This window comes from Cetorhinus maximus, chromosome 6, assembly GCF_964194155.1.
Source record: "Cetorhinus maximus chromosome 6, sCetMax3.hap1.1, whole genome shotgun sequence".
Taxonomy (NCBI): Eukaryota; Metazoa; Chordata; class Chondrichthyes; order Lamniformes; family Cetorhinidae; genus Cetorhinus; species Cetorhinus maximus.
In genome coordinates this window covers 94,740,354-94,765,699 of record NC_135884.1, presented here as the reverse complement: position 1 = coordinate 94,765,699, position 25,346 = coordinate 94,740,354, and the positions used below count along the sequence as shown (strand labels likewise).

At 43.5% G+C, this 25,346-nt stretch overlaps 1 protein-coding gene across 1 annotated transcript; it reads right to left on the bottom strand.

Moving 5' to 3' along the window:
• Positions 1-3,846: 3,846 nt before the first annotated feature.
• On the bottom strand, positions 3,847-24,114 carry LOC144682298 (adhesion G-protein coupled receptor G2-like). The gene is made up of 10 exons (XM_078544773.1): positions 24,037-24,114; positions 23,543-23,662; positions 21,521-21,566; positions 21,330-21,433; positions 20,122-20,246; positions 18,936-18,999; positions 11,560-11,678; positions 9,780-10,048; positions 5,406-5,505; positions 3,847-4,149 (listed from the first exon to the last, which is right to left on the bottom strand). The coding sequence occupies exons 1-10, from the start codon at positions 24,112-24,114 to the stop codon at positions 3,867-3,869; spliced, it is 1,308 nt and encodes a 435-aa protein (XP_078400899.1). The 3' UTR covers positions 3,847-3,866.
• Between the last annotated feature and the right edge of the window lie 1,232 nt (positions 24,115-25,346).

Genomic DNA, 25,346 nt, shown 5'->3' with positions numbered 1-25,346 from the left:
AGGGAACTTCGGTCCAAAGTATACATGCTTTACAGTTATAAAACAACCACATTACAGGAAATATAAGACACTAAAATACAAGGGTTACATTTACAATATTCTACATAAGTCATTGGGATACAACCTGCTTAACATCATAATCTTCAAAAGTGATCAAACTTAAGTTCCCTAGCAATCGCCTGAGCATGCCTGGTTTCCTTCAAGAAACAATCTAAAATCTATATTTTAAGTAAAGCTTATTTAGATTAATCATTACATTATTGGATCTTAGCTGCTTTTAGAACAGCAGGCCAATCAATTTCAATATTTCTTAAGCAAAGCAGCCACCGAAGAACACACCCGCACATTCCATGATAAGCAGAAACATTCAACGAATGATACCCATGTCATGTTCTCATAAACACAAACTAACAACTGGATAGAGGGAGAGAGTAGATTCATACATAGGTTCATGAAGAATGTACCAAACAGACAATGTACATGATCTCCAGACAAGACCTTTTGATGCTTCCTATAATTTATACAGTAGCTTGCAGAAAATGCTTTCTCACACTACTTTAATTGCATGTTAAAGATGAGAACCTCTGTTATACACACAATTACACAAAGTATAAAATATTATTCAGTACACGAAGTAGAGTTGAAAACTTTCCACAGTACCTGGTTTTTAAAATGCCAACTATTCTGTCGGTGAATTTTCAGTTTTGCCTATTTGAACTCTTTATCTTGTCTGCTGTCTACTGGCTCCATTCTAAAGTTAGGCCTCAATGTCATACCAACTTTGAATGAGGTTCAATTGTGGTGGTTTCACCTGAGTTTATTACAGAACATGCTGCATCTGACAAATGAGCAACTGTTTAGAGACCCCTGCATTGCCTCTTTTTGAGAAGGCCTTTGCATCTTGTGAGACTCAGGCACTTAACAGGCCGGCGGTGCACCTTCCCTGGAAATCAAAGATCCCAGGGCCAGAGGTCTTCCCCATTGAGAGCTGCCAGCCAATTAGAGGAGGAGGCAGTTGCTACTGCCAGTGCTATATCCGCCCGAGGCATTTTATCAAAGAGGGACTCGGGCATGGCTGAGTGATGGCGGGAAGGGTTTACAGGGTGGGAGTCTCTAATGTAGGGGGTGAGGGCCTCTGCAGCAAGGGCAGGAGGTGGCTTTCAGCGGGCCCCCCTTCCTGATGCCAGGTCCCTGGATATCAGGCACCGAGTGCCTTTGAACGGTGGACACCTCTCGATGCCCGCAAGTAAACATGCCACGATTTGCTTGCCATGCCCCCCCACCCCGCCCCCCCACATGGTGAGTCTCATGCATTAATTGTCCACTAAGGGCCTTAATTGGTGGTGGAGCAGGAAGGTCGTCCATGCCAAGGACTTAATCGGTGTGAAGGCAAGGAGATGGTGGTGCCCTCAACCACTACCCTTCCGCCTGATTAAATGCCCCTTGGAGAGGGGCACAAGGAAGTAAACTATCATAACTCTATGGGAAAGTAAGAAAAAAAACTTGCATATTTCACGTGATGTTACTCACACATGAGTCAGAATATACGCTTCAATAGGAGAATCTTTACACCGCTTGGTGTAATGTATATTTAATATCCCATGGCATTGCTCACAGACTCTGATTCTCATTCACTCAGGATGGGAAGTTGAAAGGAATGGGTTTATAAATTTAATAGAGGCGATTGGTGCAGCCAAAATGTAAAAAGGAGGGCCTGTTGTGATTGACATAGAATACAGTCAAGAGGGAGTGGGAGATTGTGGCATGGTGGTAATATCACTGGACAAATCCAAAGGCAAATGCCCTGCGGGGACAGATTCACCTCTCAGCAAAGGAGCCTGTGGAATTTAAATTCATTTAATTAATTTAAAAATCTGGAATTGAAAGCTAGTCTCAGTAATGGTGACCATGAAACTATCATTGTCATTTTCACGACGGAAATCTGCCATCCTTACCTGGTCTGGCCTATATGTGACTCCAGACCCTCAGTAATGTGGCTGACTCTTAACAGCCCTCAATTAGGAATGGGCAACAAACGCTGGCATTGCTAGCAATGCCCACATCCCATGAAAGAATAAATGAAAATACTGAAAAATAGAGGCAAAATTTAAGGCAAATATTCCAACATATGAGGAAATATTTTGGGATATGCAGGCAATCTTGTGAATGAGCATCTTATTCCAACTTGTTTTAACTTTTCACTTTTACGTTTCTTACAAACGTAATTGTTACTTTGTTCAGTAAATTTCCAGGTCAGTGAAAAACTGGAGATGACAGTTCAAATGTATTTGAACAATTTGGCTGCTTTCTGCTACTTTCCAGTTTGAATGTATAGCTTGCAAACAAATTGAAGAATCTGAATGCTCAACTTTCTGCTGCTTGGTATTTACTGTCTGATTTTGCTCATGTTACATCAACTGGAATTTGGTTGGTAATTTAACAGAGAACTCTTCATTTCAAGCAGTCACTTGTTCTCCTATGGGGTGTGATGTGATGAGGCATGCTTGATGCAAGTTGTTTAATTATATGGGTAATGATATTCAGAATAAATCGAATTCCAAGCAAAGAGATGTTGAAAATTCTGTGGACATGCTGAAACCATAAATGGAACAAACAAGTTTATTCTCTTATTTAAAATACTTTACAAACACTGGGGCCTTTTAAGAACAGCTTGTTTTGAAACCCGTTAGAAAGGTGAATGGAGCACAAGTAGCTCCACTTTCACTTCATTTTTCTATGTTGTTGTGAAGCTTAATTCCTCTTTGGATGGTCGTTTCACCACACAGTACCACAAGAATATGAAAAATCCTGTAAATATTCAAAAAATGACAGGGTCATTAGTTACTCCATTTTGTGTTCGTTACTCCATTTTGTATTTGTCTACACAAGCTGCCCTTTAGTTGTTTAGAATTGCTGAAAATGTAAGGCTGATGATGATTGAGGGAAAGATCGCTTCTGGGGACTGCATAATACAAAAGGCATTCCCAGTTAATTCCATTTGATTTCAATGAACTTGGACTGGATTTCAAGGAGTAGGTGCAGGTGCGATTTGAAAATTGCAATCCTAGAGGATAGCACTGGATCCAGCTGCCACTAGAACGTAACGGAATTTTCCAAGTGAAGGAGGGAACAGGGAACCTGCTCACCTTCAATTAACAGCCCATTAAACTTCTTGAGGAGCTGGTTAATTGGGCTGTGAAGGGTCAGAAAGGAATTCTCAAAATGGAATTGGCCGAACCCAAATAGTCCAGTGCAGGTTGGTGTACAGCTGTTGGGTTCAAAGCAGTCAGAAGTTAATGTTTTCTTTTATGCTGAAGAATTTCAGGAGCTGGGGGATCTTCTGTTGGATCCTGTGCTTTACCTTCCCTTTGGCCGTCTGACCACTTTTTTGTGTTTGGTGAGGCTGCTGGCCCTCCGAGGTATTCTCTGCTCTCTTCTTCAAGACAACGGCAGGCCCCATTATGGATGCCATCTGCCTTCGCTGCTCATGCTTTGCAGGCAGCTCTCATTTCCTGGTTACGTTCAGCAACACTAATTGGGTGCCAAGCTCACCTCCAGTCCAATTAGGATATTTACATTCTAAAATGGCATTGTGTGAGTGATACAGATGCAACTCAGGGTTGAGACCTAGGAAGTTATCCAAGTGTCCTGCTCCTGATTTGAAAATCCAAGTTCTTTTTAAAAAAAATTTGTTGTTGGGATGTGGGCATCACTGGCTAGGCCAGCATTTATTGCCCATCCCTAATTGCCCTTGAGAAGGGCATTTAGATGAAGTAAATTAACAAAATTGCACAAACATTCTTATCGTTGACTATTTATTGCCATTAATTGACCACTAAAATGTGCATCTAGCATTAGAGTACTAACTAACCGTGCAAGGAATTAAAGATGGAGAACAGGTAGATTTGAATCACATGCAGCGGTCCGAACGAAAAGAAAACTAAAGCCCAGGCTGTGCTCAATAAGCAGTAGAGACCAAGAACTGTCCATAGATCCTTCCAAACAGACCCTTGCTCAGTACTGCTCCCTCTTTGCAGATGCATTAGCTTGGCACAGGCAGTGATTAGCATTGCTGTATTCCCAAAGCATATAATGCTGAAATAGCCACAGTTTGTAACATAATGGACCACGTTGTTTGTTATCCAGCACCTGTTCAAAAAGAAAGAAGCCTTGAATTATTCAATATTGAACTTTACTTTTGATTTCATACCATTGCATGCCACTGTTTCTACCTGGTGCTTGTCCATGTATTTTCCAATCACATGCAGACTGTTGGACAAATTCTTGTTCATCACATGGACACTGCAAACTGAGATATAGTGTAGCAGTGCTTTTGGACAGCTGAGGCTTCATCCTAATCCTTTCCTTGTAGGTTCAGACCGAATGTAGGTTTGTAATAGGGTCAAAATACTGTTTATTTGAGCAGGTAAACACCAATATACTACATGTCGCTTCACAGGCAATTAGTCACAACCAGTGCGATTTATTCAGTGGTGAAATAGCAGAAATTGTAGTGTGTTTCACAATCTAAAACTGAATCCTGTTAAAGCTGCAAAGAACAGGAAATAGTCACTTACTGTTCTATGCAGCTTTTCAATGAACTAATTTCTCTTTCCTGCCTTACAAAGATGTTGTTCCCTTATTAGCTTACAGTTGCACAGACACCATTCACCCTTCAATATCCTGTCATGATAATGAGTGGCAGTAGACTATCTGACAGCAGGATCCATCACAGTGAAGTCTGCTCCTGTCTTTACTGAGGTTCATGCCTTCCCAGCAGTGCTCACTGGGTACCCATTAGAAGCAGGAGCACTAGAAGATTTCCTTCTAATCATTACAGTGTTCAGGCAAATTAAAGCACAGTTTGCCAACCTGGTAACACACAACAGATCTGGGATTGACCCTAAGAACTTCTGGCCCAGTTTCTCAATGGACTCTAGTGGCAGAAGAAGAAAATAAAATACCAACATTATTGCTTCTGGCATTTTTACCAAGATGGAGGAGATGGTGGCGTAGTGGCAATATCACAGGACTAGTAATTCAGGGGCCCAGGCCAATGCTCTGGTGACATGGATTCAAATCCCATCACAGTAACTGGTGGAATTTGAATTCAATTAATGAAATCTGGAATATAAAGCTAGTATCATTAATGATGACCATGGAACTATCATCGATTGTTATAAAAAGCCATCTGGTTCACTAATGTCTTTTAGGGAAGAAAATCTTCTGTTCTTATCTGGTCTGGCCTACATGTGACTCCAGACCCACAGCAATGTGGTTGACTCTTAACTGCCCTCTGCAATGGCCTAGCAAACCACTCAGTTCAAGGGTAGTCGGGGATGGGCAAGAACTGCTAGTCTTGCCAGCGACAGCCACATTGCAAGAAAGAATAATGAAAAACCTACATTGAAACAGTGTTGTTCTTGTCCTGGGTTTCAGTCACAAACAGGCCATAATTATCTTTGTCCGCTCCAATACACACAAACACCACTACAGCAGGAATACCTGTCAATAGAAGAAAATGGTTTACATTCATCAACATTTAAAGAATACAAGAATTAGGAGCAGGAGTAGATGATATGGCTCGTCGAGCCTACTCTGCCACTCAAATACAATTATGGCTGATCTTGTGCTTCAACTCCTTTTCCCACATGCTCCCCATATCCCTTAGTTCCCTGTGAGGCCATAAATCTGTCTATCCCAGCTTCAAATGTGTTCAACAATGGAGCATCCACAACCCTCGTGTAGAGAATTCCAAAGATTCACAAGCCTTTGAGTGAAGTAATTACTCCTCATCTCAGTCCTAAATGAATGGCCCAGTGTTTTAGACTCCCCAACCAGCAGAAACAATCTCTCAGCATTTACCGTATCAAAGCCCCTCGGAATTTTGTAGGTTTCAATGAGATCGCCTCTCATTCATCTAAGCTCCGGGGAATATAAGCCCAATTTACTTAGCCTTTCATCATAGGACAACGCCTTCATTCCAGGGACCAATTTAGTGAACCTTTGCTGCACTGCCTCCAAGTATATCCTTTCTTGAATGCAGAGACCAAAACTGCACACACTACCCCAGATGTGGTCTCATCAAAAACCTGTACAATTGTAACAAGACTTCTTCATTCTCCAATCCCCTTGCGATAAAGACCAGCATATCATCTGCCTTCCTAATTGCTTGCTATACCTGCGTGCTAACCCTCTGCGTTCCTTGTACAAACACATCTAAATCTCTTAGAACATCAATCCAGTATATATCTTATTAAGAATTTTAGCGAAGGATGGGTTCATCAAGCTGAGGGTTGCCAGTGCTAGAGAATTATTTTGGATCTTTGGCATTCAATTTCAGTTCAAGAATCGAAATGTTAAATGCAGAATAAAGCGTCTTGACAAATTTCTAAAAAGAAAGGAACATATTTTAAACTGTGGTGGATTATAATCCTAGCCCCTTTTTGGGACAATTCTGCATCACCTCTCAGATGATCCCTCTCAGCTTTAGCTTGTGAAAGACAGATCCTAAGGATGCTAAATAGGTCTGGAAGACTGATCTATCTCTCCACAAAGGAAGGGAGTTTATGGAGTATTACCATCCTCCAGATAGCCCTTTTAACAAGTTGCAGCCAGATTATAATATTCTGGATATTATGAGGACCTGGAAATCTCTCCTCAGTAATGTACCTCCCCAGTAAAGAGTGTACAGTGTCAGGTTCATGAGTTTGTGATGCAGAAAACTATGTCAAACAATATAAATTCTAAACTATATGGAAGTTTATTAAAGGACCAAACATGAAATTCACAGGTACTGACACAGTCAATTGCAACATTAATGGTTCTATGAAAGGATAAAAATTACAATCTTATTGCTGATAAAGAATTCAGTTTTTAACTTCAAGTATTCTTACAGTAGAATATGTAAGTAGGATATCCATCAATTATTAAAGTAACATTTACCTTAATTCTCCGGGTGAAGACTACAGAGTTATAGTCGCTTATTAGTACAGAACTTGAGGATTAATATAGATGTTAGAATACAAAGCACAAAGTTTTGTTAAAATAAATAGAACATGTTATAGAACAGTCCAAAATTCCTGCGAAGAGTTGGACAGCAGCTGAAAATCATGGCCCATGTTAGAATCAATGGTGTAGATTGAATTACATTTGAAATCTTGCAGAGTTTAAAAGTTTAAGCACTAGGTTGAAAAAAAACCTCCAGTGAAGCAATCTTTGAGGAGGAAAGGGAAAAAGCTTTGAGGTAGTGAGGAATTAAAAACACATTTATAAGGGGCCATGGATATGAAGAAATTCAAATGGAAAATCAGGGAAATAAATAATAGTAAGCTTTCCAAATCGCAGGTCAGTTTTAAGAGATACCAGAAATCATGGCTTATAAGTCGACCCAGCATATAAAATGACCCCATTTTCCTCAGCCCAAAAATCATAGTTTTGCAGATATTCAGTGTATGAGTCTTATCCCTTTTCAGCACAACATGCTATACTTGCATTTGTAGTCAGCCTCAATTTTTCACTCCACGAATGCATGTTTTATTTACTGGTACCTTATAACTGAGTGTAAAGGGTCAAACAGGTGATGTGGGCTGTGTTGCAAAGATGTGCAAGAGTTTAAGGCATGACCACTCTTTGCATTGGATGCCGATGACATTTCAAAATTGTAATCACCCACAGCCATGCCGGTGGTTCACTTTTCTACTCAGCGTACAAGTTGGCCACTGTTTTTGGAGGGATTTCAAGGTTTCAAAGGTCAACTTGTACAGCTACGGTATATATATGAATACACAAAGCATTGAAAACAAATTTGGATAGCTAGAAGCATTAATATCTATGGAGAAACATGTTACTGTAGGTATAATGGAGGGTTCACTTAGTAAGCTGGTAATAACGTTTTCAGGAGAGATAGCAATGGGATAAAAGAGGTGTTGCCAGTGTTAATGAAAGATTCTATCACAGAACTGATGTGGAGCAGGAGAATAGTTGAGAAATAGAAGCCACAACATACTTTGGTTCAATATAAGAACATATATGGTAAAAAGGACAAAGATAAGGGTCCTGCACTGGGAAAAGGCAAATTTGAGTTGAATGAAAAGGGATCTGGCTGAAGATAGATAGAAAGAAAAGATAGCAGAATTACTTCTCGCTCCCCTGTCAGCGCTATCCCCACCTGGATTAAAGCTGCACTATAAACTTGATGAGATATAAAACTGAGGCCCCTTGGTTCCTGCTGAACTAATTCTAAAATATCCATAGGAATTTTCAAAGATGAGCATACAGTTTGCCCAGTGTCTTGACTAACATTGCTCCTTTAATCAATAATGCTTCATTCAATCATTTGAATGTTTTGCACAAATTGGTGATTGTATTTGTGCCTATAACAACAGTAACCATGGCCTGAATCTTTCGTTCTGAGGTCGGGTGCGCACCTGACCCGACCGCATATAAAATAGCACGAAAAGACATTAGGCGTGTGTCCCGAGGTCATCGCACACACGTGCAATCTTGAAGTCAGTGAGAGCGTGCGGGAGTTGGAGCAGCGCCCGCCGACAATTAAAGGGTTAGTTAAGGTCATTAAAAAACTTATTGACCGTGATTTTATGTTGCCTGTGCAATTTTTAGCTCATCGCATGGGCAAAATGGATGGGTGGAATTAATGTTTTAATCATTTCCTTATCCAAGGGTGGGATGAAATTCTCTGCCAGGATATAAAATAATAAGAAATATCTGGGGACTGTTTCTTTAATGAGGCATGCTTTCAGGTGCTTGATTGTGCTGCATGGACATTTTTTTGCAGCATTTTGGTGCTTTCTTTTATTATTTAGAGGTCTGCAGTTCCCTGAAGCAACTTCAGGGGGTTCAGTGGATGCACTCACCAGCACCTGCAGTGATGTCGGTGCCCGCCCTCTTCCCGTCCCCATAGGCAATGCTGAGCCTTTCTCAGGGTGTGTTTCACACTGGCTGGCCGTTAATTGGCCAGCCAGCATGAAATCGTGGTCGGGGGCCCATTTCCCGCCCGCTCCCGGGCCCGCTGATCACGTGCACCCGTCAAGCGCAATATTCAGGCCACGTTTCAAAGTTCATCCGTTTGTTGTAAAGTGCTTTGAGGCCTCCCGAGGATGTGGAAAGATGCCAAATAAATGCTCTCATTTCTTTCCTGCTTTACCTCCCTCTTTCATTCTCCACCTTCATCCATTGCTGTCTTTTGCGCTCCTCCTTCATTTCTTGCTTGCGATCTTTTCACACACCAGTAACTGAGAATGCACTTGGGCAGGCTGAACAAGTTAGATATCATTGTGCACCAGCAGGAAGTAAGTGGCTCGGGAAGTACTGAAGTCGGGCAGGCCAGAGCAAGTGAGCAGGCGGATCAGGGAATGTGTAAGGTGAGCTCATACTGTAATTTAGCCGTCTTCTCTAAATGTTACACTGTTTGTTACCAACAGTAGTGAAATAATAACAAATAACCCAGTAAAAGCCAATGAAACTGGTTTTAAAATTTGGATGATTTTGGGTAACAAGTATTTGTCTCACATAACACCAATTCATCTAAGGTTTGTAATCTTCTAACTGAAATCTGTGATAGCAATGGGAGATGGGTAGGCTTCATAAAAGTATTATCTTTAGGGAATACCTGTTCTTAACTATCAATTGGGCACCTCACCTCTTCACACGATTACAAAAAATATTGTATGAGGGCAGCTAATGTTCTGTATGTAAAGCACAAAATGGGGTCAATAAATCAGTCCACAAAAAGTGTAAGGAGAATAATTCTTACTCACCCCAACCAATTAAAGCCAGTTTTTGTAAGTAGTGGCTTATATAGGTGTTGAACACTTTGATCAGCATCAGGTACAGCTGAAATGCTTCGATTCCTATCCAGGTAAAAGTGCACAGCAACGAATAATGTAGACAAACAGCAATGGTCTTACAGAAACCATCATTTCTCACCATACTGAGCCATACATTGGTCAAGAAGTTTACGTTTAGAAGAAATAAGGCAGTGCAAAGGTTCATGTGGATTTTGGTGACTTGATCACTTTTAATCTTCCTTAAAACAACAACAAAACAAAGAGAATGTTTTACCAATGTTTTACCCAATGTGAGGGTAGTTACACAGTTATACTTCAGGCACCTTTTCGATAATGGTACAATATATGTGGGCAAGCAGACAGTTCACTTTTACCGCCCTGCTCACATTACTCTAATCAGCTCTATTCATGTATAAAGACCTTTGCTTCAATGTCCAGTCATGATAATTATGGAAGATCAATGGAATTCTTGAAGAATTAGTGTGATCGGTTTAAAAAAAGGAGACGTGATTGGGAAAATTCCTACAAAAGTTCCAGGAAAATGTTTGAAAACATCCAAGGGGAGCCAAAAGTTTGCTTTTATTGAACATTAGAACCCAACAGTGCTCAAGCGGACATGCTGGCATCCCCTCAGCTGATTTTTAATGTAACTGGTATAGGTAGGGATGATAAATGAGTGAAGACACAATTCACTACGTTGCTATCAATTCATGTGCATCCTGATTTCCTGCAGGTGGAGACAGTTCTGTAAGATACACCCACCATGTCTGGGTGAGCAAAAACAGAATTACCTGGAAAAACTCAGCAGGTCTGGCAGCATCGGTGGAGAAGAAATCAGTTAACGTTTCGAGTCCTCGTGACCCTTCGGCAGAACTGAGTATAGTTAGGAGAGGGGTGACTCCTAACTATACTCAGTTCTGCCGAAGGGTCATGAGGACTCGAAACGTTAACTGATTTCTTCTCCACCGATGCTGCCAGACCTGCTGAGTTTTTCCAGGTAATTCTGTTTTTGTTTTGGATTTCCAGCATCCGCAGTAGCTTTTAGCTTTTTGGTTTTATGTCTGGGTGAGCTATTGCAAGCAAATGGGAATGATGAATGTGTCAGGATTGTAAGAGGTGAGAGTTTGTGGACAGTGAGATTGTCCTGGATTGTATTCTCACACCTACAGTGAAAGTTTCTGATTTGAGACACACCAGGTCAGAGTCTGTGAGTTGGCGTGTGAGTTAGAAACACTCCGAGTCATAAGGGAGGGGGGTGGAATTTCTTGATAGTTTTCTCCAAAGTTGTCACATCTCAAAGGAAAGCAGAGGTGCAGAAAAAGGAGAGTGTGACTCAGTTAACAGGGTAAAATGGAACCAAGGGGAGAAGGGGAGAGAGGTCCTACAGACACCAGTCTATCCAACTGCTACCTATGAGGAAAAGGATGCAGCCTGTGCCCTGGCAATATGGAGCAGGAGGCAGTCCAAGGGATTTTGGGGGAGGGGAGTAGAATAGAAAGGCTGTCATCATAAAGAATTCAGTAATTAGGGAATGGATAGTGTCCTCTGCAGTCACAACCGGGAATCCAGAAGGGCATGTTGCCTGCCTTTGGATAGCTCGGAACAACTGGGAAAGAACTTGGAAAGGGAGAGGGAGGATCCCATAGTTGCAATGCATGTTGGGACAATAGGGATCCTGGAAAGGGACTATCAGAAGTTAGGGAAAAATAATTAAAATAGACCTCGAGGGTGGTGATTCTGTGATTCCTACTTGAGCCACATGCTAATTGGCATAGAGTTAGGCAGATCAGGATGGTGGAAGGACAGGAAAGGGAAGGAGCTTAATCTAGTATTAGTATGAACCAAAATGATAGAAGTGTAGGGGAACATCTAGGCAACAGAGATCAGAAGTTAATAAAACCAAAGTAATAAATTAGACGAAAAGTTGTTTTTAAGAGTGTGAGAATGGAGCTAGAGAAAGTAAATTCGAACATTTGCTGACAAACATAGAATTAGAACAGCAGTGGGAAACATTAAAAATGTTGATCATTAGAGTTCAAGAGAAAATGTCGCGAAAAACAGAAGAACAAACTATCCAGTTAAGTCACAACATGGATGAATAAAGAAATAAGGACAAAATTGAAACTAAAGAAAATGGCACACTCTAAGTACATTGAGAACAAAGGCAAGGGTGACATAAGGAAAAAGGAAAAGATTAGGAAAGAATTCAATACAATTTAGGAAGACAAAGATAAACCATAAAATTAACTTACCAAGGAAATTGAAAATAGATAGTAAGGTATCCTACACACATATATATATAGGAAAAGAAAAACCAGCATTGAGATAGGGTGACTAAGTGATGCATAAGATAAAGTCGCAGGGTGGAATTGTCCCAGATTTGCACTAAGTGCGGTAGCAGGTGTGGAAAAAACCCCGCTGGCCGCAATGACAGATTTTCTCGCCATATTGTTCCCTTCCTGGCAAGTTCTGCCTCATTGATAATGCATTCATGGGAAACAAACCAGATCACAGGCGGTTGGGCTCGGATTTGCCCTCCATGCTGTGATCTCGGTGTCTCCTTGCTCTGGGTGCCATATTTAAAGTGCACCAGAACGTAACGTGCTTCATGGCTACAAACCAGGATGGCTCCACGTGATGGATGGCCCCGAAAGCAAAGAAGGCAACTGTCTCCAAATTTAGTGACACCTCTCCGGGGTGCCTGCTGGACACAGTGGAAGGCCGCTGTGATGTCATCTAAATTCGCTCTGGCCGCAGGAGGTCCACCAGAGTTACCAATCTGGCCTGGGAGGTAGTGGCAGTGGTGGTCAGTGCCACTGGAGCACAGAGGAGGTCAGCCATTCCGTGCAGGGAGAGAATGAATGCTCTCATCCATTTCACCAGGTAAGTCAACCATCTCATCACTCTCAACTCTCACACTCACAAACCCATCACACATCCACAGGGATCTCACACTTCAAAGGATAACACCACTAACTCTCACACAACCGCACATCTCCATCAGGCTCATATCCTCCGGAGCTCACATCCTCATTCCTGCCCATGTCCCACTCACCACACAAACATTCCATGCAGTGCCATGTATCCTGCTCACACCCTCTCCATCTTTGTGCAGGAGAAGCTGGTTCACAACAGCAGGGCCAGCCCCAGACTTGGGCTGGAGTGGCCCACATTAGGCCCCTCATGCACCTCGAGGAATGTGCCATCGCGCCAACTGGCGAGAACATGGACCGTGCCTGTGGCGACAGGGAGGTCGGCGACGAACACCCACGTGAAGATCCTGCACCACATCATCCCTCTCAACATAACTGTGAGCACTCTCTCCTGCCTTTGACTCTGCTGCCATGCACTAATTATCCTTACTTTGGTTCACAGGGAGCTCTGCCAGGCGATGGACACTCTCAGCTAGTCAGTCCCTCAGCTCTATCCACGTCCTCTCCTCCAGCTAAGAGGCTGCCTCCTCCATTGAAGGGCTGGAAACAAGCAGCCTGGAAGACCCACTACAACGCTTACCCACACCCTTTACCAGTGCAGAGACACACATCTCCGTGGGACCTAGAGCAGACTTGGGTTCACAACCTGGTGGTCCCTGCATGGACACATGTCTGCAACAGCAGAAGGCAGGTTCGTGTGAGCTCCCTGGCACACGGAGGACTGCTGGGGATCAGGCATCTGTGAGGTCCGAGTCAAATATCGAGCCTCTGGACTCAGCCTTCCAACTCATCCCACAGAGTCAGCATAAGGTGGGGGAACATCACTCAGAGATGTTGGAAGCCTTCAACAGATTGGCACATGAGTCAGAGGCGTGTGTCAGCCTGCTCTCTGATGGGGTGGTGCCCACATGTGCGTGTATGGCGGTCTCCATGGGGAGGATGGCAGATGCCATGTAGACCCTGGTCCAGCAGAACACAAAGTTACACGCAGACCTGCACTTCCATCGCGGTAGCCACGGGTGAGTTCTTGCAGTGGGAACGCGAGAGGGAAATGGGGCACCTCGATGCCCCTCCAGGTGTCCCTTCCCCTCAAGGAGTCAGGCCGGGGCCCTCAGGCAACTAGGGAGGAGGAGCGGCAGCTGGACACCCCTGGGTCATCCACTCAGGAATCTCAGAGGCTGTCCCCTCCCTCTGAGTCCACTTTGCCTCTGACCCCCTCAACCTCGTCCTCTGTTATTGCGGAGGGAGCAGCTGAACCACAGGGGGACTGCCAAAGCAAGCCGGGGCCCCCAAGGTCTCTGCTCTCCAGAGGTCATCAGAGGCAACAGAGCCAACCATTGCATAAGCTTTCTCCACTCCTGCTGCGGATGTCAGGGCAGCACCTAGAAGAAATGGTTAGCCTAGAAAAGTTCAGAAATTCTGATCACAAGTGGTTGCATGGATTAACACACTTTGTTGCTTTATAATCTGAAAATATTTTTACTTCCACTGAATAAAGTGTAATGTTGTCTTTCAGCTTCATTGACAGGCTTTTCGAGTCCTCTCACTACATCCCTCCTACCACTATGAGTTCAGCTGCATGCAGCTGGCCCACGAATGATTCTACAGGGCAAAGTGTGTATTGGCAGGGTCTTTCAGAGCCTTGTGCAAGCACTCTCCCATGCACACAGATCCTTCATCCATCATTCTCATCACACTGTCTTGAGCATTTTCAGTGCTGCCCACTGGGGTTCTCTTTCAGTTGTCCATCTGAGCTGACCTGCATCTCCACCCACCCACTGATTGCACTCTCATGCAGAACCTGTGCTCGTCCAACACGAGACTCCGCTCATTCTCAATTTTGACAACCATGGCTGTGGTCAAGTATCTTGTCAGCTTCCCGTTATTTCCCCTCCCTCAGTCACCTATGACCTTCCCCCATCACTGTTCACTCGCGTGGTATCATCTTCCACCTCCCCACCACCATCTACCAACCAGAACCTTTGTCAATTCAGATGTCCAGGTGAATGTGCAGGTTCCCTACCTTCCTGAGAATCCCACCCTCATCCACATTGACCTCCCCAACCTGCTCCTTTCCACCCCCAGGGTCTGTCTCTGTCTCCCGAGTCCCCACCGCCCACCCTTGCCATCCCTTCTACCGTTACCGACGCACCCTCTGTGCCCCCTCACATTCACCATTCCCTCCTACCAAGCCCACCCTCATTTTGATCCCAGGAGGCAACTAATGACTACACAGGCACCTCTCTTGCACATTCACCTGGACAGCCCCCCTCCCCCTTATGCCTTTCTCTACCCTTAAATCACTCCTCTCCCTGGACATCTTACCCTCTTTGACATCCCTCCTCCCATGGGACACCTTCCCCTCTCTGAACTCCCCCCTCCCCCTGGATATCTTCTCCTGCCACTGCCCACTGCCCACCCCCCACTGCCCACCAAACTCATTCTGTCGCCTGGACACTTTCTCCCCTTCTCCCTCCCAACTTACACTTACCTCCCCACTTGCAGCATTCTCCGCCGTTACATCATCCTTCCCCCAGACACATTCCTTCCCCCTCCCAACCTCACTACCCCCCCCCAACACCCAACACCTTCGTCCCCCCCCTCCCAACTTCATCCCGCGACACCTTTACTTCCCCCTCCCCCCAGTCCGGGAAACCTCCTCTCCCTCTCACACCTATACCTTCCTACCCCCCACCCCCCCGATGCACCTTCCTACCCACTCACAGCTAGACCTTCCTCTCCCCGCCTTTCACTGATCATCTGTGGCAGCCTGTGGCCAAGATCGTGATGTTCCAAAGTAGACCCGAAGTGCCAACAGAGACCTCCCACCTTCCGAGAACTGCTCCATGGCAGAGCCATGTCCATGAGGATCCTTCCAGCATGCAATACACGTGTTCTCCAGGGTCTGGTAGCTGTAGGGCTCCAGCATCATCTTCTTGGATGTCCGTGATCTGAGCAAGGCCCTAAAAGTGAGTCCTGACTTCTGCATGTCTTGCTTGACCAGACGTGTTCTGGGTCAGCTAGTTTTCCCATCAGCGTAATGGTAAATCGGGCGTGAGGGATGATTCCGGTCTGGCCTTACTTTGCATCTCATTACCGGAATGCAAATCGCGTTCATGCCGGCGTCCAGTGGGATTGGCGTTCTGCCATGGCAGACACCATCGGATGATCCAGCTGTGATTTCATGCTGGCATGAAACCGATTTATGCCCCTCACACCAAATTGGCCCCCCACCACCAGCCATGATGCTCGCCACCAAGGGACCAGATGATTTCGCCCACAGAAGTAGGAAAGCTAATGGAATCTTTATCCAAAGTGCAATAGAAAAACATCTAGAAACTAAAAATATACTAAAGAATAGTCAGCATGGGTTTGAAAAGGGACAGCCATGCTTAACCAACCTTATTGAATGCTTTGAAGAAAACAGAAAGGGTAGATAAGGATAACATAGTAAATGTGATATATGTAGATTTCCAAAAAGTCTTTGATAAGGTGCAGCATAGTTGACTCGTCAGAACGTGTGGAGACAGGTGGCAAGTTGCAGAATGGATAACAAGCGCTTTACAAAACAGAGGGTAGAGATTAAAGATAGAAATACTCTGCAGGCCAGGAAACATCTGAGGAACAAAGCTAATGTTTCAGGTCACTGACTTTTCACCAGAACATGAAAAAGTTAGAGCGGTAACAGGTTTTAAGTGAGTACAAAGACAAAGGTGTGGCTGGGTTGGGGGGAGAACTAAAGTGAAGGCCTGTTATAGGGAAGAAGGCAGAAGAGATAACAAAAGGGCTGATGGTGCAAGGTAAAGGGAGCTGGTAACGGGACCAATATAGAAACAGAAGATGGAACTAGAGTTGGTATAAGTGGGAAAAATGGAATCATCAACAGCTGCTATCCAAAAACAAATAAAAGGGACAAAGTTTATGATTTGAAATTTTGAACTCAATGTTAAATACAGAAAGCTGTAAAATACCTAATTGAAAGCTGAGTTGCTGTATCACAAGCTTACATTGAACTCCATTGGAACATTGTAGGAGGCTGAGAATAGAGAGGTTAGAATGGGAGTGGGGTGGGAAATTAAAATGACAATTGACTGAAAAATTCTGAGGGGAGGACCCACTATTCATGGTTAACTGGAAAGTAGCAAATATAACCCCTCTATTCAAGAAGGGAGGGAGGCAGGAAACAGGAATCTATAGGTCAGTTAGCTTGATATCTCTCGTGGGGAACAGTTAGAGTTGATCATTAAGGAGGTTATAGCTGAGTACTTAGAGAAACTCAAGGTAATTGGGAAGAGTCAGCATGGTTTTGTGAAAGGTAAATCATGTTTAACCAATTTATTGGAGTTTTTTGAAGGAGTAACATACATAGTAGATAAAGGGGAGCCTGTAGACATGCTGTACTTAGATTTCCAGAAGGCATTTGATAAAGTGCCGTGTCAAAGGTTATTGTGGAAAATAAAAGCTCATGGTGTAGGGGGTAACATATTAGCGTGGACAGAGGATTGGCTAGCTGGCAGAAAATAGAGAGTATGCATAAATGGGTCTTTTTCTGATTGGCAGGATGTGACAAGTGGAGTCCTGCAAGAGTCTTTGTTGGGCCTCAACTTTTTACAATTTATATCAATGTTTTAGGTGAGGGGAGTGAAGGCATGGTAGCTAAGTTTGCAGATGACACAAAGATAGGTAGGAATGTATGTTGTGAAAAGGACAGAAGGAGGTTGCAGACAGATATAGATAGGTTGAATGAGTGGGCTAAAGTCTGGAAGATGGATCATAATGTGAGAAAATGTGAAGTTGTTCACTTTGGTAGGAAGAATAAAAAAGCGGAGTATTACTTAAATGGTACAGAGGGATCTAGGTGTTCTAGTGCATGAGTCACAAAAAGTTAATATGCAGGTACAGCAAGTAATTAAGATGGCTAATGGAATGCTATCCTTTATTACAAGAGGAATTGAACATAAAAATAAGGATAAAAGCAAAATACTGTGGATGCTGGAAATCTGAAATAAAAATGGAAAATGCTGGAAAATCTCAGCAGGCCTGACAGCTTCTGTGGAGAGAGAAACAGTTATCGTTTTGAGTCTGTATGACTCTTCTTCAGAGCTAAAGAAAAAATAATGGTGTTATGCTTCAGTTATATAGGGCATTGGTGAGACCACATCTCGAACACTGCATGCAGTTTTGGTCTCCTTCGTTAAAGAAGGATCTAAATGTGTTGGAGGCAGTTCAGAGGAGGTTTATGAGATTGATATATGGAATGAGTGGGTTGTCTTGTGAGGAAAGGTTAGACAGACTGGGCTTATTTCTACTAGAGTTTAGAGGAGTGAAGGGTGACGTGCTTGAAGTACATAAGATGCTGAAAGGTATCGACAAGGTGGACGTGTAAAGGATGTTTCATCTTGTGGGTGAGTCCAGAACTAGGGGACACTGTTTTAAAATTAGGGGTTGCCCTTTTAGGACAGAAATGAGGAGAATATTTTTCTTTGAGGATTGTGTGACTTCGGAACTCCACCTCAGAAGGCAGTGGAAGTGGGGTCACTGAATATTTTTAAGGTGGAAGAAGATAGATTCTTGTTAGGGAAGGGAGTCAAAGGTTATCCAGGGTAGATGGGAATGTAGAATTCGAAACACAAGCAGATCAACCATGATTTTATTGAGTGGCAGAGCAGGCTCAAGAGGTTGAATAGTCTACTTCTGCACCTATTTCGATTGTTCATATTTCAGGGTCCTGATCTTCAATGACTGACATTTTGCTTCAGTCTGGGAAAGAGCCCACAGGCCATGTAAATAGCTGAGACCAGGAAATATTGGAAATTCGGAACCTGATTGGGAAATGAGCATTTTGTGGAATTTACTTTAATTTGACAGTTCCAAAAGATGCTGGTTGGTCCCAGGTTGAGGTTGACTATGATATTAGCATAATGGATCCCAGGGGAGGCTGCAGAATGAGTTGACTCTGAGACCAGGCTGGTTAATGGATTTGGCTTGGATAGGTTACAAGCTTAGACCAAGCATCAGATCCAGATTTGGCAGGGCTGGCCTTGGGTCAGAAAGTGAGCTTGGAGCAGTAAACTCTAAATTTGATATCAATCATAGATGATGAACACAATCAGAACAGTGATGAATATAGTCACTTTTATTATTAGACAGCAGAAGAGGCTTGGTCTAGCAAGCCTACCCTTTTAAATCAGACTGCAGTTTCCTTTTGGTGTCTCTGGGCAGAATGTTCCATTCTTGGTGGGTGTCTTGCTCTCTCCCTGAAAAGTGGTGAGACACCCACGTTAACTCTGAGGAGGAATGTCCACCATATCTTCTACCCATCAGGCACTGGACAGCAGCAGGCCTTCCTCCAGACTGAGGAACCCGGAATCGACTTCCTGCCCGCCAACAGCTACAGACCAATCAGAAGCTAGCAGCTCTTGCACTTGGCAGTGCCATGGAGGAGGCATGGCTGTTGCCAGAACAACACACCCCCAGAGCCCAAGGATCACAGAGTGACCCAGGAAAGAGGTAAGTGCTGTTGGGGAGGGAGGAGGTCTTGCAGGATGGGGGTCACGATACGAGGGGGCCAAGCGGGTCAGCAGCATGGGCAGGGGTTGCAAGATTGAGGGATACCCCCACCTACCCCAGCTGACCTGCAGCCCATGCAGTTTTACCAGGCTGTACAGGTGCACGTCGGCAAGCCCGCCTAGAGCTGGGACGACAGCAGCGGACGTGGGAAGTGGCTCTTAAGTGGCTGATAATTGGACCGTGAGCCTTCCCACCCAGAATTACTTCTAGTGGAGGCAGGAAAGTGTCGGGGTATCTGTCCTGACACCAACCCGCCGCTTTCCTCCTTGCCTGCTAGGGGGGCGGGCAGAAGATTTTGGCCCCTGGAGCAGTATCCACTTTCGTTAAAGGAATTCATTCCATCATTTTTTAAAAGAAAATTTGCCATAGTTTTGGTTCCATCACTCCGGCAAATAATCTGTTCTGTCCAATGGTCTCCACTGCCCCCACCCCAACCCCTCCTCCCCAAAAACTGGTAATCCAATCTGTCACCACTGATGATAATGTTGCACCCTATTCCTAAAAAAAGGTCTCAATTTCCTATTTTCTTTTGGCTCCTTAACTTGAAACATTTAAACAATGAGAACAAGTTACTAGCAAAAATGACAAGGGAGATTCAGCAGTCACATGGCTTCCATGGATCAATCAGATCTTTGAATGCAGATGGACTGAGCAACATTCCATTTATTTTAATGATATATAGATCAATAAGTAAAACTTTTATGGAAAACACAGAAATTGATATTTGAACTGAAGTTATTGGAATACTGGAAGACAGTCCCATTGGAGATAACCTGATGGTACTCTTTGAACAGATCTGTGTGTCTCACCTGAATGCACAGTAAAGGATTATTGTGACAGCTGAGAAGATGGCAGAAAACCCACAACCAATCTGTGAGATGTACATCAGAGATATCAAAACATTCTCATCCAAAGTGTTCTTCTCACGAAAGTCCTTTGGGAAACAAAAGCATAGACAACACTGCGTAACGATTAAATCTGTTTCACTCAGAATCGCCTGTTTCTGGTGCCAGTTCAAAACACTTATGGATAAAGCTACTTGAATATTAGGAGCAGGTCAAGTGCATGTAACTGTGAGTTGGAAAAGGTATCGTAACCTTGTGCAAATCCCTGGTGAAGTTATATTTGGGGTATAAAGTCAGAAATTGGGTCATTCTGGGAGTCATATTCTGGGGCAATTCCTGCAGAGGAATTGTGAAATGTGGTGGAACCTGGATCCAAAAGCCTCCACAAGTTAACTGGCGAGAGTGATTGTAGACACTTCTAGCCACATCACTGACAATCAGCCACTTTGGGATGTGTTTGTGGGCATTCATGGGCTAACCCATGAATCTCATCAGACCTGCCTCCTAAGCGCACAGGTTTACAGCAGATGTAAATTCTACTTTAGCTTCAAATTGTAACAGAAAGTTTGAAGCTAATTGTAACCGGTGCCTCATATCAATGGAATTTACCATTTATAAAATATCGGGTGTTTCTGACTTTGGCTGGACAAACCTCTGGCTTTTCCCCTCAGGACGGAAGATACAGCTCTGAGGTTCTGCTGTCTCTGCCAGGTGAGCTGCTCTGCTATCGGTGCAGATGCTCGCCCCGAAATTTAAATGACCCTGTGTCCGGGTTTGGGAGTTTGCCAGTTGAAAGCCATGGACAGAAGTTGCATCCTGCATCATTTCCAGTGGCACGACTGCATTGGAGAATATCTTCCCTGTCGTGTGCAATTTTAGCTGGTGCACCTTCAGAAACATTGTTGTCTCAGAGCGGATTGAAAGCTGAGCTACCAGGATAAGTTCAGTCCTTGGGGCCTGAGTAGGATGATTCACAAATCTCAACATATTTTCACAGAAACTTTGGCAAAGCAGTAGGCAATGAAGACTTAGAAGGAAGGGCTGAAATGCTCACATGAGGAAAACGTTTGAGGGGATTAAGGGGATAGACTGAGGTGCTGACTGGCGATGACAGACACACTACCACTTCTCATCTTCAGATCACATACAATGATCAAAAGTCTATAACTTACCAGTAACACAGCAAAGTAAGACAGATGGTTACACTGGCATATGGTTTGATTATCGTGCACTGTTGTTTTACAACCAGCAGAATCCCAGTGACCTGTTATGTTATCTGTAACACAAATTGATGGTTTAAAAATTACAGTTTAAGTAGGTTTTCTAAAACTAACTAAAAGACTTTAACCGACCTTTTGCTTACCATCTTCATTTTCAGACAACGATACACACCGATGAGAGCAATTATTCTGAAATAAAACACATTTGTTTGGTTAGTTTGTGTGTGTTTTACGGTAAAGCTCTTGGAATGTCTATTAAGCTACAGCTACACCACCTTGGAGGTCTGTTGAATACAATGCTCAGTCTACAACCGGAATATATTGCCTATTTGCATTTCACACTGGGATCAATAACAACTGAGCTATGTCCTTCCATACTCAGGCATATTTTCAGAGCTCTGCTCCCTGGTTAGCAGTTGTTCAATGTTCTATGATCATAGGTAATAATGGACACTTTCTCATGTCATAAAAAAGACCAAAAGTGAATTTAGAAAGTCCTCAGGAAATTGAGAGACTTTCTGAGCACGTGGTTTTATAGGGCTGGAGTTCAATTGCATCGAGTGTGCATGTAAAGTGGAGTAGAACTAACTACTCTGGGTGGTCTGAAATCTCTTGCTAAACTGCACTAAAATGCCTGAAGTAGACACTTGATGCACGTCCAAACTGATTCACATCAATGCGGAGGTGGCAGTATATCTGCATCCTGAGTGAGGTGCTTCAGTACGAGGCAGTGCAGCACATCAGATGTGCAGGAAGGAAATTATGAGAAGTTTCAGAAGGCCACTGCCCATAGCCTAGAAGGTGTTTATTGGTATATCATTGAGGTATTTACAATATTGAGATGAATGATTTGAATAACCCTCAAAAATGGGTGCAGGTTTTGCAACGCCATAAATAATGTAATTAATATCCTAACTGACACACCCACGCAGGCTGGGAAAGTTCCCGCGCAGGCCGAGCACAGGCCGGCCCATTTAAGCTAACGTGCATATGAAGCCATGCAAAAAAAATGAAAGGGCTCGAGCACTTACATAAATAGGCCACCTACAACAGAGAAAAACAGATGGAATGATCCTCAGCAGGGGGCTCAATGTTGTGCGACACTGACAAACTGTGCTACTTAAAGCCAGCTTGCACCTTTTAAAAAGAAGGGACATTCTGGTTGGATAAGGTGCTGGATCTGGTTGTAGAAGGAGTGTGGGAAAGAAGAATAAATTATGGTGCAACTGGACAGAGACCATGTTCCAAGGTTCTCAGATGCTCAGAAGCCACTTAATGCTCCCATAATTGTAGCAACTCATGGAAATGAATCAGCAAATAACATGTAAGTTGTTGATGATCAGTTTAATTAGCACTGGTTTGTGTTCCTTCCTGCTGCTGAAGACATGTTCAGCTGTCTGTATTTAAGAGATGGCTGGAGGGTTCTGTTTCAAAATGGCCGTGCAGGTGGGAAATCTGCTTGACACGCTGATTGATGCACTCTGCAAACTTCCAGCAGACGCTCCTTATGTTCACACTGACACCACCATTAAAATGGTGCCTCACATGACTCATATCAGAAGTGCATACAAAGGGCACTGATGCCATTTTGAAGCTAAATCAGCATAGTAAGCTCCAAAAAAGCAGGTGATTAGGAGCTGAATTTTGAAGCTTAAATTGTTTGGACAGGATCAACCAAGAACATTACTTCATATTTTACCCAGGGTGATAAATGTTTAGAACAATCTGTCACTTTTGGACCTTTCAAAACTGAACAAAAGAATAGGAATGTATAAAATGATCATAGGTAACAACGGACACTTCCTCATATCATCAAATAGACCAAAAGTGAATTTAGAAAGTCCTCAGAAAATTGAGAAACTTTCTGAGCACATGGTTTTATAGGGCTGGAGTTCGATTGCACCGAGTGTGCATGTAAAGTGGAGTAGATCTAACTACTCTGGGTGGTCTGAAATCTCTTGCTTAACTGCACTAAAATGTCTGAACTAGACACTTGATGCACGTCCAAACTGATTCACATCAATGCGGAGGTGGCAGTCTATCTGCATCCTGAGTGAGATGCTTCAGTACGAGACAGTGCAGCAGTTCAGGTGTTTGTTAGTGTGGTAAAAAAATAAAATTAACTCAATGTAAAGGACTTTCCTGATCCTTGAATGATTTCTTACCAGCATCTTTTCCTTGTGATTAATCGTAAGATTCATATATTCTGTAAGATTCTGAAAGCTTGAGTTTCCTACCATAACTTCAAATACATTTCCATTTAAAAGGTTAGTGTCATTTAAATCCTGTGGAGAAATAAGCCATGAGAAGTGTCAATGATGCACAGTGGTGAAGAATATGACAACAGGCACTTATAACACCTCTAGAATATGTAAATAGGGCCAAATATCACTGACCAACCTAGTGTACTCCTGTGTGAGATAAAATAGTGTGGGAGTTTCTTGATGGTCTGTAAGGGTTGGAGTCTCCTCTTCATACCCCAAATATGAGCTGTTACTAAGGCCATTAGTGTAGGAGGGGTTGAGTTCAGGAGACCAAGACTCCCAATCACAGGGGTATCCACATCCCATGGCTCTCAGAGCTGGACAGATCAGTTACGATTGTTACATTGACTAAAACTAGTTATACTGACCCACTGAATGGCAGAACTAGAACCTACCTGAGGACCCAGGCCTGGGTTATCGATCCAGGCCAGATCACTTACTAGCAATGCTCCCTGTAACCCAAAAGTCCCCATGTAGGCCACGTTCAAGTTGGTCCCTTTAAATTACTGCATATCTGTGGTCATGCAAAAATGTTTAAAGATAGTGTGCACTTAGATAAAGCACCCACACACTCCGCCCTAAAAAAATAGTGTATGTTGCCCCTGTTAGTGTCCCAGGCTCCCGAATCTCTGAAAGCCAGAGTTAATGGCAGAGTGTTCACAATGGGAACATTCCAACACTTCAGTCAAGGTGAAGCCTTTGCTGATTTTCAGCACCGTGGCATGATCTACCTGACCCAAAAACCCAGTGCCTTGTTTGCAAAGTTACACCTACAATCTTCATACCAATAACCAAGAAAGAATCAAACCAGTGTTGGTGTAAATCGCACCGAGGGTGAAATTATGGGAAAATGTATTAGCTGGATCTCTATGCACAGTGGGTATGATATGGTTTTTGTTTTTTGCTGGCTTTTCCCCTGGGCCATTACCCTCCCTGTATTCAATCATCATGTTTGACTTTATTAGCATGTTTTCGTGTTAAATTTTAAGAATGTTTTACATTCTTTGCTGATTTTTCAGTACTTCCCAAATTCTACATATAGTTCCTATTTAGTTTGAAATGAGCGTATCTCTCCTTAACCCCTCCAAATTTACCTGAAAATCCTAGGTCTGGATTTTCACCACAACAGAGAGGCTCGCTGTTGTGACGACAACCCTGAAATTTCTAAATCCCACCCCTGAACATGTCATTTTCCATCGTTGAGGTTATGTCTCAAGTCAGTCTGGGGTTTGCGCATGCGCAATTCAGAGGCAGCTGGTGACTTAAATCACCTGCTGCCTCCTCTAAAGTTGGGTTTTGGAAGAACAGGAGTGTGGAATCCGTACAGTGCAGATTAGAACTGGGGAGAGGAGATCTGGACTTGGTGGATGAGTTTGGACAGCCAGCGTATACCTTTAGAGAGATAATGAACTCCTTTGGATAGGGCCCCAGGACACCTTTGGGAGAGGTAAGGCACCATTTAAGATTGTTAAAAGTGAACATGATTACCCACTTTTTACGCACGAACTGATTGGAACTGACCAGCTATCAAGGAGTGTCCAGCTGTCAATGAACTGACCAGTTGTCAAGGAACTGTTAAATAGCTGTTCAGCTGTCAAAGTTGTCCAGCAAGTGTCAAAGCCGTCAAGGAACTGTCCAAGGATCCTAGGTAAGTTGCCATGGAGAGCCTACGGTCAAATATGGTGGGTGGGAGCATGGGTTGGCA